Consider the following 15,673-nt stretch of genomic DNA (forward strand, 5'->3'; position numbering starts at 1 on the left):
ATCGGCTAGCCGCCATTGCAGAGGCCCGATCGGCTAGCGATCGGCCAGCGGTGTTTTCCGATTTTTTTTTTTTTTTTTTTTTTAAAACCTATATAAACGCGATTTTCGTTTCATTTTCATTTGCACCACTTGTTTTAACGAGTTTTCTCTCTCTCTAACTTTCTGTACAAGAGCATTATCGAGCGATGGATCACAACAACGAGTCCAGCCCAGCGACGAGTGGATCTCAGACTCCCACGGTACCTGTGGGATCTGGATGGGGGCAGATGGGCCCGGGGTTTAACATCCCTTGGAATCAGATGATGGGGATGATGGCTGGTGCGCCGGTGGGTATGCCTGGTGGGATGCCGGGGGTATGCCGTGGGGGATGACGGGCGGGCAGGGGAGCGGCGGGCAGTCAGCGCCCGGGTGGGGGGGTATGCCCCAGATGCAGCAGCAGATGATGCTGCAGCAGATGATGGGGATGATGTGGCAGGGCGGGGGGCAGGGGGGGGTGCAGCAGGGTATGTATCCCGGGATGCAGGGGGGATTGCAGGGGCAGGGGTCACCGGGAGGGGACCCGGTATATCGGCCCTCTCTTGATTTTTTTACGGCTTCGTCTCACACTTCGACCCCAGCGGAGACGCAGTTCACTGGCGATGACCTTCTGTCGTTGCATGATATGGGGATCGATCTTGATGATCCGGATACTCCCGTTCCGGCGAGGCGGGCCGCGCCGAAGAAGAAGACGAGGGGGAAGGCGAAGGCGGTCGGCGAGTCATCGCAGCCCGCTGTTGACCACACCCCGACCCGGAGGAAGTGGACGGAGGATGAGTACGTCGGGGTGGCCAGGGGGTGGTTGGAGGTGTGCGACGACCCGCTGGTTGCGAACAACCAGCGGGTCGTCAACATGTGGGCGAAGATCAGAGCTGCCTATAGGAGGCACTGCCCCAGCAACGAGGAGGTCCGGAAGGGGTGGGAGCGCACCAGGGCCGCGGTGGGCCGTTTTGCGAACTTGTACACCAACGCCCTCCGTCAGCTCAAGAGTGGGCAGAACGAGGAGGACGCCCGGAGGATAGCCGCGAGTCAGTTCCCCGTGGAGGGGAAGTATAAGGAGTTCACCTTCTGGGAGTGCTTCTTGTTGTTGAAGGACTCCGAGAAGTTCCGGGCGGGGTGCGACGCTGGGTGGCCGAAGAAGCAGCGACTGAACTATAGCGGCGACTACAGCGGCAGCAGCGGCGGATCCCACGACCTCCCCCCGGATGTCGAGGAGTTTCCGTCTCCTCCTTCATTTACAGGTCGCGCCCGCCCGATTGGACAGAAGCGGGCGCAGCAAGCTGCGAGGGGCGGATCCCCCCTATCGCCTCGCGAGGTCCAGTCCTCCGCCCTCCCACCCGCCCCACTCGAGTACACTCTCCATTCGCGTAACCATACGCGGGATCAGATGTACAAGGTCTTACAAGAGTGGAGGGCCGCCACAGACCCCACGGAGAAGATGTTTCTTCAGGAGATGCTCGAGAGCATGCGTGCCGATTTAGCCGCCGCGAGGGCACGGCTTACGGGTTCCGACGTGGGCTCAGATACCGCGAGTGGCGGCAGCGGCAGCGGGGGCGGCGACGGTGACGGAGACGGCGACGAGGAGTAGAGAGCGGCGGGGCCCGTGTGTTGAAGCCCTTTTTTTTAGAAAAGAATCATGTATTTTTTTAAAAAAATATTTGTACTTTTTTTTTAATGGAATGGATTATTTTTCCCGTATATGTGTCGTAAATTTAATTCCGTATTTTAGTAATTTTAATTCCGTAAATGTAGTATATTTTGAATTATTTTTATTGCGGCTGGCCTATGGCTGGCCTAAATCTGATGTGGCAGGTGGTTTTTTGAGTGTTGCTGACGTGGCAGGGGAGAGAATGGCTGGCCTATGGCTGGCCTATTACCCATTGCGGATGCTCTTAATAAGTACTGTCCATTTTCCCTTTAAATTTAATATATATACTAATTCCCACATTTTATTTTTATGAGTAGTAATCTATGAAAAGATATTACACATTGTATCATGCCCAATTAATTAGAAGCATAAAGTACGTTCTTCAATATTCCACTTAGGCCATCTGCATCTCTGTCTCTTATCTGTCTCTTAATCGTCTCATCTCTTCACTATTCATGGGCTCCACTGTACTTTTCACCTCATCTTTTAACTAAGAGACAACACCTGCATCCCTCCGTCTCTTAACCATCTCATCCCTTAACTATTCATTCAATTTCATTTTTTATTTTTATTTCCAACAAATTCAATTAATATTTCATTGAAATATTAAATTAATACTAATAATTCATTAAATCATTAAAAACCACAAAAATTACAACATCCGAAAATACAAAAAATACATAATTGAAATCCTATGGAGTATTTTTAATTTTAATTTTAATTTGTTAATTTTCGATTTTTATTACAATATTGAAAAATACAAAAATTAAAAATTACAATATTTTAATTTATTTTATTTTCAAATTTTTCTGATTTAAAAAAAACAAAAAAAAATATTTTAAACGAATATAAACGACGCCCACTCGCGGGGCGGCGAGTGGGCGTCACGCACGAACCGGAGCACGCCACGTCGCCAAGGCGCGTGGCGAGCTGTCTCGAGGCCGGCCTCTTCCGCGCGCGACACGCGACGAGATGTCATGTCTCGTCGAGACGAGATGGAGGCCGCATCGCCATCTCGATGCGGTCTCGTCTCTTCGAGACGAGATAGAGCCGGCATCGAGACGCGATGCAGATGCTCTTACTTCCTCTGTTTCATAGTAGTTGAGTCATTTTGTAATTTTGGTGCATTTCATAGTAGTAGAGTCATTTATTTTTTAGTAAAAGTAAACACATTTCTTCTCATTTACGTTATTCCATCTTCATCTCTCTATATTTTTCATTTTCTACTTTATTATTCATTTACTTAACACCTCCATTACAATGCAATGGGGGAAATATATATTCCAATTTTCTTTACCATTATTTTCCACCACAAAAAACACCTTGATATTGTCGTTTTCCTACAAGAGTTGAGTCACCAAGCCCTCGATCACGTTGCATAAAAACAGTAACAACACTTGTGAAGATCGATAAAGTCTGAATTAAATGAAGCAGCCAGCAAATTGCAAACTGTTCAAAAAAATCTCAACTTTGTCCATTTATTGAACACTAGCCTGCGCTTTTGATATGTTTAAAACAGTGATATAGAGTCTCTGGCGTGACAGTCCCACAGATGCATCAGTGTCAGTTTCGCAATTTCTCATAAAAAGAAAAATCAAATCATCTGTGCTCTGATCTAAATCTGGAAAACAATTAATTAGCCCCATTCAGTAAAAAAAGCAAGATTCTTAGGCTTTCACTTTCATCATCATCACATATTACAAAAAAATTAACTGCTGGTCAAAATCCAAAAGATAATTAAATAAAAACTTGCAAAGTAGCCTCCTTGAGTGTTTGGCAGAGTGGGCAGTGGTCCAAAAGCGGCTCACAAGATCTGCAGCAGCAAATGTGTCTGCAGGGAAACAAAACGACGCTCGCCTCTCCACCGTGGCACACTTTGCAATTTTTGATGCCCACTACCTTTGCTGACGTGGATGATGATGACGAGAAGCAAAACGACGTCGCTTCCATGAGCTGTTTGGTGAGCTCCGCCGCAGCGGATTCCCTCTCTCTTGCCGCTCTCTCCCACGCTGCGGCTTCCATCTCCGCCGATTTTAGGAAGCGCTGGAGCTCGATCGTTCTGCCTCTTGCGGCGGCGATCTGCTGGTCTTTGTGGAGGAGGAGAGCGTTGGCTCTGGCTTCGTATCGCTGCATTGCTATCTCTCTCTGCCGCGCCTCCTCTTCCATGATTGCTATTCGCAGCCTGCTGCTCTGTTTCAAATTTCAAACATTTTCAGATTTTTTTTTATATTTTGACTCTCAAAAAGAAAAGGAATTTGATTGATATTGATTTTGATCTTGACCTGGAGGTGGAGGAAATGATCGATCTCCGCATTCTGATTGTGGATCTCGGAAGCAACGTCTAGATCTGGAAGTTGTTGTGGGTGAAACCAAACAAGGGGGAAATGTTGAGCATCGAAATCCATGTGGAATTTTGGAAGAAGTTTTTAATTGGAGGGGTAGATATAGAGAGGGTGAAAAGGGTGAAAAATGTGAAGGAATATTATGATGGAAATGTGAAAGGGAAAAAGTGTATTGGGAAAAGAATGAAGGTGGCAAGGCAAGATAGACATGCAGAAGGAGATTAGGTAGTAAAGACGTAGACATGCAGAATTGGTGATAGAAGGGCGCAGTCACCCTAAAAACTAAGTACAGTCTAATGGGGCAAACATCCATCATCACCGCTCCAGATGTTACTGTCCCTCCCTCCACCACTTTTCATATTACTCTGCACACACACACAAAGTGGTCACAAAACACCCTATTTCACATAGATTTATTGTAAATGGTTGAAATCAGAGTAATACTTTGGATTGAATGTATTAGGGGTTGGTTTAGGAAGTCAATTTTTTAAGTAACACTACTACCCCTTTAGTTCATTAAATAATCCATAATCAATGCTAGTGAATTATATGAGTTTTAAGGTCAATATAGTAAGGTACTAAGGTATAATAGATATAGATATAGATATAGTTGTTGTTACTACCTCCGTCCCTGAAAGTTTGACACAGTTTGTCATTTTGGTCCATCCTTGAAAATTTGACACACTTCACTTTTTACTATTTTTGGTAGTGGATCTCATATTCCACTAACTCATTCCTACTCACATTTTATTATAAAATTAATACTTTAAAAGTAGGATTCACATCCCATCAACTTTTTCAACTCATTTTCCATTACATTTTTTAAAACTCGTGTCGGATCAAAGTGTGTCAATATTTAAAGAATGGAGGTAGTATTAGAAAATGTGACCACTTCGTTAGATGAAGAAACTTATCAAATAGGGATTTATTTTAATGGATAGACCGTAATAAAAACATGATGACCTAGCTAGCTAGTGGTGACTATATTAGTACTATCTCCATCCCCCAAATTTTGACACAGTTTATCATTTTGGTCCGTCCCTGAAAATTTGACACACTTCATTTTTACTATTTTTGGTAGTGGATCTCATATTCCACTAACTCATTTCTACTCACATTTTATTATAAAACTAATACTTTAAAAATAGGACCAACGTCCCACCAATTTTTTCAACTTACTTTCTATTACATTTCTTAAAACCCGTGTCGGGTCAAAGTGTGTCAAAAGGGGGCAGTAGTAGTTAAGAATTTACTTATAAAAAAGCAGTCCTTAGAACCATTATACGGAATATTATTTGCATATATGTAGTACCGGGTAAATTTTACTATTATTGCCAATGGACAGTTGCTATAAGTAATCACGTTTATAGCTTCCATTATTGTTTAACTTTTTCTCACCTTTCTCTACTTTTTAACTATGAATTTTTTTTTCCATTTTATAATATCAAGATTGCCAACACCATATTTATGATTATCTCTTTATTACTACTCCCTCCGTCCCTAAAAATTTGTCACATATTTTCTTTTTTCGTTCGTCCTAAAAATTTGTCACCTTTCACTTTTACCATTTTTGGTAGTGGACCATATATTTCACTAACTCATTTTCACTCACATTTTATTTTAAAACTAATATATAAAAGTAGGACCCACATACCACTAACTTTTTCAACCTACTTTCTATTACATTTCTTAAAACTCGTGCCGAGTCAAATGGTGACAAAATTTGACGGACGGAGGGAGTAGTAGGTTGAAAAAGTTAGTGGTATGTGGGTCCTACTTTTATATATTAGTTTTAAAATAAAATGTGAGTGAGAATGAATTAGTGGAATGTAAGGTCTACTACCAAAAAATAGTAAAAGTACAAGGTGACAAATTTTTAGGGACGGACGAAAAAGAAATAGGTGACAAATTTTCAGGGACGAAGGGAGTATTTTTTTTTAATTTTTACTATTCTCTCTTCTCCCTTTTTCATTTATCTAATTTAAGTATACTATTGATTTTAATTAATTAACTTATATTTATGGAAATAATTTTGATTGGCCAATTTTGTGAATAATAAAGCATTTTTTAATTACTTTCTTTAGTATATTATCAAACGTTTCTTCGGAAACATGAGTCAATGCATAACAATCCTTGCGTTAATCAGTATCCAACTTATCATTAAAAATCCACACCTTTCGATAAATCAAAACAATGCATAATTAACATTATATGCTTAATTATATTCCAATACATATCAGGAAGGACTTGTCTTACAATTTGATTAATTTATTGATATATCACATTAGTGTCGTTAATTTCATATAGGGAAGGAAATGTTTGAACTAATACTAAAATCATTATAAATAGGTATCTAAGGCATGTCTAAATTGTAAAATTTGGTTTGTACTTTAGCAGTGTATCGATTGAGTCAGATATTGTGATGACTTGTTCCGCTACTTGTTTATAACACAAAAAGCTTATAAGCTTTTGCTTTTAGACATTAACATTGTGTCACATATCATAAATGAATAGACAAAATACAACATAACAAAATATTATTTCTCATTTATAAGTAAAAATAGAGGAAGACTTTTACATATACAAGCAATGTCAGAACATGTTTTACGGTATACTAACTTTAATAATAAAAATCATAATATCCTTTACTAAATTTCAAAACACTGAATAGGCGTCAGTCATAAAATACGAACTACACATATTGGGCGTTGCCTATCCAAACATAGAAACACACATACTACACATATTAGAATGCGCCCACCCAACAAGAAAAATAATCTCAAACTACTACAATTAAATAAATGAACATAATATAATAGAGTAGTGATCCAGGGAAACCACTACTTAAATGCATAACTAGAGAACATGAATTTAGTTAACTATAAGAGCGGTTTAGTTCACTATAAGAGTGATTTAGTTCGCTACACGCAAGGAGTGATCCAAAATGTCATTACAGTAAACTAATTCCTTGACGGAGTAAATACTTCACTATAAAGTTATTTTGGTTCACTCCTTGTTTTTAAATTCATATTGTGAACTAAAACGCTCATATAGTGAACTAGATCGTTTAATCTAATGGCTGAGATTTGTTTTCTAGTTATGCACTTAATATTAACTATACTTTGTTCATCGCTCTAATATCAAATAGCACAATTCTTATATTGGAAAAACAAATAATGGTCAACAAATAAGTTTAATTATCCAAATATTATTTTATTCTCTAATTGATACTTCCTCCGTCCCAACCCAAGTGAGACGTTTCCTTTTTTGGTAATAATCAACTCACTCCTCTCTCCTATTGTATCCTCTTGTCTCTCCTACTTTTTCCTATCTCTTACTATTCTCTCTTTCTCTCTCTTAATTTATCCCCTCTCTTACTTTTTTCTTTCTTTCTCTTTCTTACTTTACCCTTTATTTTACTTTACTATTAATAATTTAATTCACTAAGCACCACTACCTAAATTCATGTGCTAAAATATAAATGTCTCACTTAGGCCGGAATGGAGGGAGCATAACTACACATGTAATATTATTAAGCATATTATTATTATAAAATATAAAAGGCTAATTACATATCAATTTATTAATTTAATTAACGAATGTATTCTTCATCTATTAATTCCAAATTAATATAATAACTATTTTATTACTTATAAATTAATAATATAAATATTATTTTATGTATTGTGTCTTTGAAACATAATATTGCCCACATTGGGCTTAATTCCAACAAAATGACTCCAAATTCTCAACCTGAGATTGTTAGCCCAGCACAATGAGTGGACCAAGCCTAACTCAGTAACCGATAATCCATTTTCAACCGACCCGAATCCGTAACCCGTTAGATTAAACTTATCTATATATATATAAAAGGCGAGTTTTGGCTTTCTTTTAAAATATTTATAAGTTTTATCCTCATTCTGAAATACTTATAAATTATGAACTAATTTAAATATTTGATAATTGGGCATGATAATCAATGCATATAGCATTTATAATTCAACAATTAATTATTTAATAACCGATAAATGTGGGAATCATAATTAATAAGCATCTTCTTTGTCCATATATCATTTTGGGTATTACAAATAAAAATCTATCTATACATCTTCATCTTCATCATATAAAAGTTGTGTTTTGAGTACTAATTTAGAATATTTTTAAAATATATTTGTATTAAACAATATAGTGTATTAATAATAATTATAGGATTTGTAACTTCTTTCAAAATTAAGAATTGTATTAGTAATAATTATGATAATTTAAAATGGCAGTTACAATCTAATCACATTATTGTGTGGGGAAATAATTTTTGTTGGGTTAAGCGTTAGTAATAAATAGAAATCCACCATGTATATATTGATGAATTAACATAATTTTCACACCGCGTGTGTATCTTAATTTATTTCAATATATTAAAGAATTTATGTACGTACAAAATTATTTTTATGCACATAGGAAATCACTAACTCTCATTTAAGAACCAAACAAGTATATATGCGTATTACATAGGTTAAAAATTTTAATCAAAAACTCATCTATCTGCCATTTTAGATTAAAAGATTAAGTCTCTTTTAATTTCATAAGTATCGAGTAATATAAAATTATTTTAATTAAATGTCATTTCATTTCTTTGTAACACTCAATTTAATATCCAAAAATTAATGCTCATCATTATTTTACCGTTACATATTTGCTATCATGAATTCTCTATGAGAATAGAATAAAAAATCAAAATATTAAATTCTCTTATAAAATTAATGTGTGTCCGTATATAGTTTCCATCCGTCAATCAATTTTTTAATTAATTATTCAGTTTTTGAAACTTACTATTCACATTTAAAGGTGCAAATTAATGACTTTAATTTGGAGAAGTTATAAAGCATCTCATGGTTAATTTTTTATCTATAAATATGACGTTTGAAGACTTACTATCTACACATTCCTACTTACCTCACACTTAAGTTTGATATTTTTGTTCATATCTTATGAAAAAAGGTCAACATCATGGAATCATTCTTCACCTTTCTCAATGATCTGGAGCCTTCCACAATTTATTTTGTTATCGAAGTTCGTTACATCCACGTTTATGAAGCTACTGCTCATGGAGCCATAACCAATGCCATCGGGTTATAGTGTTTTTCATTACCGTGCGGTATGCTGTTTAATGAGTTATTTTATGTTTGTATGCAAATTATATAAAATCATTAATTATATTTTTTTTGCTTAGGGCGTTAGCATTCAAGCAACTTTTCCGTGAAGTTTACACGAAAAGTTTGGTGCAATACTTAAGGAAGTGACGTTTTTTCGTACAATTTCATGTTTATCATTTGTTGTATTTTCATTGTGGTTGTGTGTTTTGTTTTGTTTATTTGTTTTTTTTTAATCTTCACAACGACAGAGAATGAGGTAGAGGGGCACAGCGTGGACGAAGGCCGATGATATGGTGAAATTTATGTGTAGCATCACAGCTGGCATACTCCTGTCCAATTTGCATATTCATATTTAGTCTTTTTAAATAATAATATTATTAATAGTCCTACTAATTGTGGATTGGATATTAGGCTATTCATCAAGTTTAGACTTCCCCATATTATTGGTCTTTATATTTTTGGTATAATCTTCTTCAATAATTATATTAGTCTGATGAAGTGTAGTTTATTCCTTTTGTTATAAAGATGAGCTATTAGGCTTTTAAGTTTAAGCTTGCCGTTATTCCTTTTGTTATAAAGATGAGCTATTAGGCTTTTAAGTTTAAGCTTGCCTATATTATTGGTCCGTTATATATTTGGCTAAGCGATAGCCTTCACTAATATATATTACCATCTTTTTGGATCACTTATATAAGACGTTATTACTATATCCTCTGTCCCATGATAGAAAATTATACTATATCAATATTTTTTTCCCCACATATCTATATAAATTGAGTTATGGAAGTATTAATGCTCTTATAAATTAAATAATATATTATAACTTAATTCTTTTTTAATTCTTTTTTAAGTTTTACTTTAATATTTGCCTGAATCATTTAGCTATTGTTTTATATTTATTCCATGCCAATTTTTAAAATTTGTTCTTATTAAGTGTGTCAATTAATAACAAAATAGTAATAAGTTAATTTGAATTAGTCTAATAATATTGATTTATAATTTATTTATTCATAATTATGAAATTTTTGTATAGAAAGTAGTTCGTGAGATGTTATACTTTCAATTAATTCTAATATAGGAATAGTATTTTTATTTAGTACTCCATGATACATGGATTATTATTTTTTTCTTCGAAGAACTTAATGAAATGATGTTATTTCAAATAATTTCCATTCACGTATTATGAATTAAAGCTTTCCAAATTTTTATGATTCATTCTTAATTATTTCATGTTTAATATATATGTTGTAGCCGTATAATTCATAGTTATTATATACATTTTTTATAATGTTTTACATTTTTTGTAAATAACCTATAATTTAAAATTATTATTTTAAAATATTTAATCTGTGCGATGCACAAGTGTGATACTAGTTTTTATTATAAATGGCAACTAGCTATTCTTATTTAAGTTAAACTTATTAAATGATTTGGCAAATCTTGAAAAAAATTATTAAAGATTTTTTTTCTCTCTCATCTTACCCAAAGATTGGGTAAAATCTTGTTCGTAAATTCAGCGCAAGTCGTTTAATCCTATTTTATTTTCTCTTTTTTTTCATTATAAGTTGCTCGATTTTCATGGAATTAGAAAAAAATCCAAAAAAAGATTTTAAATATAATATAGATCCCAATAAGATTTCAAATATAATACAGAAAAAAAATGGAGAATAATTCATCAAACCTCAAAAAATTCTAACTTAACAGATTGTAAAAAAAAACTAATGGTTGGAGAATGGAGTATATAAAACGAAGTGAAAAATTGGTTGGGTGGAAAAAAAAAACAGAGAAATTTAAATATAATAGTTTAAAAATTAAATTAAACTCTAAATAATAATATTAATTTTAAAATAAGTTAAAGTTTAATAACCGGTATAATATAACATTATTGTTAATTACTCTGATATCAATCCAGTCCAAACTCATCTACTCCCTCCGTCTCAGATAATTCGTCTAAGTTTTTCATTTCGGTCCGTCCCATATAATTTGTTCCACTTCACTTTTACCATTTTTAGTAGTTGACCTTATATTCCACTAACACATTCCTACTCATATTTTATTATAAAACTAATATATAAAGGTATGACCCACATTCCACTAACTTTTTCAACCCACTTTCCATTACAATTTTTAAAACCCGCGGCCAATCAAAGTGACCTGAATTATCCGGGATGGAGGGAGTAGCATTTTAATAAAAAAATTAATTAATCTCATAACCACATACACAACCTTCCATCTATATAATTTTTGTTTCCATCAATAACCCTAACTCAAACAAATAAAATATTTCCAATTATTATCAATAAATAGGAAAGTTAATTTTTCTCGTCGAAGATTACAATTTTTTAATCAATCTGATTCTATTAGATTTCGGTATTGTTTTTCATATATTCAAAGCAGAAATAAATCGGGGCAAAAGTGTAAATAAGAAAACGTATAGGGGCCCAATTGAAAATTAAAAGAACGCGTCAAAGTCGGTCATACCTGGCCTATATATATGACCTCTTCTACGCCTAAATCGTTTTCATTCCGCGTTTCCTCTGTCGTAGTCGAAACCCTAACCCTAGGGCACTCTGAGATCTGCGCCTCTCCTTCCTCCAGATTCGAATTATTTCTTCTTAAATCTTTAAAACTACCCTGTATTTCATTGCCGTGAGTGGGATTTGTGATTTGTGATTTGTTTTACGGCTAAATCTTCGATTTAATCTCCGATTCGAAATGTCTCGGTGCTTTCCGTACCCACCACCGGGCTATGCTTTGAGCAGCGCCAGAAAAGATGCCTTGATCGATTCGATTAAGGTTGGTTGAACCGAGTTCCTTGATTGATTTATTCATGAGCTTGAGTACCCATCGATATGATTAACGAGTTGTGGTGGGTTTTTTTTGGTACCGAGCGGACATGTGAATTTCTTAACAAATCCGATAATTGATTGTGTTTGATTTCCATGTACACATACATCTTTGAAAAATGTTTGTATTAGTGGACCTGGATTTTTGTGTGGAGGATGGGTTGGAATTTCTGGAAAATTTGAGATAGTTTTTGTATTCGAATGATAACCCATATTAAATTTAATTTAATTTATTTAAAAATTGAGTATGGAGGCACTTTGTCGATTTCAAGATTCTGAAAAGTAGGGTTGGATTGAGTCTGACTTTTGGTTCTTGTATGTTTTATTTGTGTGCTCAACTTTAGGTCATTTTTTATTTTGTCTTAGATTTTGGGGTAGTATGCATAAATATCTTGTTTGGTGATTGAGAAATTTGTGTTAACATAAATATCAGAGGCCTGCACCAACACAGTTGTAGGATATTTTCGGTCTTGAGTGGAGATATTTAGAGATTCTTTTGGGAAAGCTTTCTGATGTTAGTGATGTTTTTTTCTTGTGCAAAAGTACTTTTTTATTCATCCAAGCTTGATTTAGTGTTGTGGGGATGTTAGTGAGTCTACTAACTTGATCAAACAAGAAGTTTAAACCTGTAATCTTCTCCATAGTTGTGTTACTTGATTTGGACGTAGTATATTGTATGTATCCAATGAGAATCAAGAGGCCACATGATTCTCTTTCACATTCAATTAACATATTTTTTAGGCTGGGTGTTCAGTCAATTGTAGCGGGATATATGTCTTTGATATTATAAATCCGCTAGGTATGGTTTTATGGACCTTTTTAGTCTTTATCTTCTGAAGTCTCAACTAAATTACAAGCTTCAGTTTAGCTCTTTCTTCTGAGTAATATTTATTTCTTTAACCTTTGAAAATTTTCTTCCATTTTGCTTGTTTGCTTAACATCTGGTTTGTACTTATTTCAAACATTGTGATTGTGTAATTCCTCTTTTGTTTGAAGAAATTGTGTTTGAATCTTAATTGTATTGACTCGAGAGATTTGGAATGTAGCAGTCAAATGTTAGATTTGCTAAGTGTAACTTGAGATGCTTGATCATCTCTAAGTGTTTTGTTTGTACTGATTGCATAAGAAGTGTAATTATGCTGAGGTCTGTAGCCATATTCTCGGCCATGTCGCATAAGCTCTTCCCTGTAATCAATTTCTAAATTTTTTGATCTTGGTGCTCTAAAGCTCCAAAAGCCAAAGGTCCAAGCTGAGGAACAGAGGAAGGAGAAGAAAAGGGATAAAAAAGAGAGAAAGAAAGACAAGAGTAGTCTGAAGAATCTTGGCAACACTGATATTGTCTGTAGTCATTTTGGTGAAAAATTCTGGAGTGATGGCCAAGGTGACTTCTCACAAAAGGGAAACAAAACTGAGATTGAACAATTGGAACGGAGTGGCCTCACGGAGGAGCATGCAAAGCCTGTTTTCTTGCCTGGTCCGAGCTCTTCCTCTGACAGCACCGAGAATAGCAACAAGAGGAAGAGACAGCCTTCCCCTGTTGATGTTAGCCGCAGTCATGGTAACGATATTTCAGATGTTGTGGAATTTCTAAAACTATATTTCATTAATTAATGTGTGTTCATATGCACTTGTTTTTTTTAATCAGGAAAAATTATCCGGATACGGCTAACTTCAAAGAAGCAAACCCAATCTGATGCTCCATCAGGCAATGAGCACAAACCATGTTCTACATCAAGTAGAATTCATACTCCTTGCCAAATCGATAATGATGTTTCTCAGAGACAGAGAAGTGCAGGCTTTTGTTCCACATCAGGGTCAACCAGCCAATGTCTTGTTCTAAAGAGTGGTGGAGAACGGATTCATGTTGCCTCTAACCAGAACAAGACTGCTTCTCCCTCTGAAACTAAAGTGTTGCCTGCTACCTCTAAGCAGATCAAGAATGCTCCTCCCTTGGAAATTAAAGCTTTGCCATTAGCAGATATAGTTTTGACAGCAATGCAGAAAGAGGGGCTTCGTTACCAAAATCTGATTGAGAATTGGGTTCCACCCCAAATTCTGCAAGATGTTTGTGTTGATAACGAAGATGAAGATTGGCTCTTTGGGGGCAAGAGTAAATTGGAAATGCCTGAAAAGAAGCGGGTGCTCAGAGATGACAGCATACCCTGCTCGAACACGTTGTCATTGTGGCCCCGTGCACAATACTTACCGGAGGTGGACATGTTTGCATTGCCGTACACGGTTCCTTTTTGAATTTTATAACACGGATAGACCAAATTGTATTCATTGTTTTTGCCCGAGGATTTTTGTATTGGTTTCTCTTCGGGCAAGTTGGAGGCTAAGAAATGAGAATGTATCGCTTGCAATTTGCATGAGAATTATAATTGTATATAAAAATATTTAATTTTTATCTTATTTTTCAGTCCTAAATTGTTTCCGTCATTGTTCTAAATTAAAATTATATTTTCTCTTTCCATTTAACACACAAAACAAAACCTCCTAAAATCTCGCAACGTCTCACAAGTGTGACATCTTTTGTGGGACGTAGGAGTATATTTTATTAACAATTAAATTATAACTTAATTTTTTGGGTTGCAGATTAGGTTTCTTCGTTGTTCTCCTTCAAATTCCCTTGTAGCAAAAAACAACAAATAAAGCAATCCAATCGATTCAAATAAATAACTCTGGTGATTCCGACGCGACTTATTGCCATCGCCGCATTCCTAAATCCCTCATTCACTCGCCCCTCCGGTAAGAGCTGCCGCCTCCGCTGGTGCAACCAGCTCTTCCCTCAGGTCAAGCATCACGCCTTCACCCCGACGAGGAAGACACCACCATTCACGCACACGCCCGCTTCGTCAACAAACGGGCCACCATTGCCTCCTCCTCTATGGCCGCACCGACAACGCCATAAAAAACCACTGCAATTCCACCCTTAAGTGCAAGTTCTCCTCTTTCACCGAAGACAAGCCAGGAGCGACGGCAAAGGTGGGGGCGGGTGGTGGAGTGGAAGGGGAAGAAGAGGGTGTTGAGAGAAGGATAGAAGAGAGTCCTGAGAGAGAGAGTCTGGATTTGTTTTTAAAAAAAGAAAAATATTAAATATTCTAATTTAAGTCTCTAATTTAGTCAAAATAGTTTAAATTGCAGTTGACCGTTAATTTTTAACGGGGCCATCCAAAAAGGACCAAATCCGACCCGTTTTCAATTGTGAGAGACCAAATAATTCAAAAGATAATGTTCTGGACCAAAATCGTAAAATCACCATATGTTAAATACCAAAAAGAGACTTTACTCGTGGAATATTATATGAGACACATTTAATGTATTAGTAGGATTGTGAGTGTAAAAAGTTGTTGGAATGTGGAATCCGTATACTAAAAATTGAATAAAGTAAATAGTTCTATAAATTATAGACGATCCAAAATGGCAAAATAATTCTTTAAATGAAGGACAGATGAAGTACAGAGGAAGTATTAATTAAAGTTCAAAATAATACAGGTTTTGGATTTAAATTCATTTTTTTATTTTGAAAAAATCATAAGAATTTTATTGAATCCGTCATCAGTTAACCCGGTCCACAATCGGATCGTATGGTCCATTTTTGACACAATGGTTCCAATATTTGTTTTTATGAATTTCTTCCGACATTTA

At 35.7% G+C, this 15,673-nt stretch overlaps 2 protein-coding genes across 2 annotated transcripts; one reads left to right on the forward strand and one right to left on the reverse strand.

Moving 5' to 3' along the window:
- Nucleotides 1-3,356: 3,356 nt before the first annotated feature.
- Nucleotides 3,357-4,351, reverse strand: LOC125198454 (BOI-related E3 ubiquitin-protein ligase 1-like). Its single transcript, XM_048096791.2, has 2 exons — nt 3,967-4,351; nt 3,357-3,874 (listed from the first exon to the last, which is right to left on the reverse strand). The coding sequence occupies exons 1-2, from the start codon at nt 4,087-4,089 to the stop codon at nt 3,422-3,424; spliced, it is 576 nt and encodes a 191-aa protein (XP_047952748.1). The 5' UTR covers nt 4,090-4,351; the 3' UTR covers nt 3,357-3,421.
- Nucleotides 4,352-11,703: 7,352 nt separating this feature from the next.
- Nucleotides 11,704-14,437, forward strand: LOC125203589 (uncharacterized). The gene is made up of 3 exons (XM_048101969.2): nt 11,704-11,975; nt 13,253-13,583; nt 13,671-14,437. The coding sequence occupies exons 1-3, from the start codon at nt 11,895-11,897 to the stop codon at nt 14,273-14,275; spliced, it is 1,017 nt and encodes a 338-aa protein (XP_047957926.1). The 5' UTR covers nt 11,704-11,894; the 3' UTR covers nt 14,276-14,437.
- The last annotated feature ends 1,236 nt before the right edge of the window (nt 14,438-15,673 follow it).

This window comes from Salvia hispanica, chromosome 6 (genome assembly GCF_029641045.1).
Source record: "Salvia hispanica isolate PSC_SH4W2 chromosome 6, Shi_PSC_v1, whole genome shotgun sequence".
NCBI classification, from domain to species: Eukaryota; Viridiplantae; Streptophyta; class Magnoliopsida; order Lamiales; family Lamiaceae; genus Salvia; species Salvia hispanica.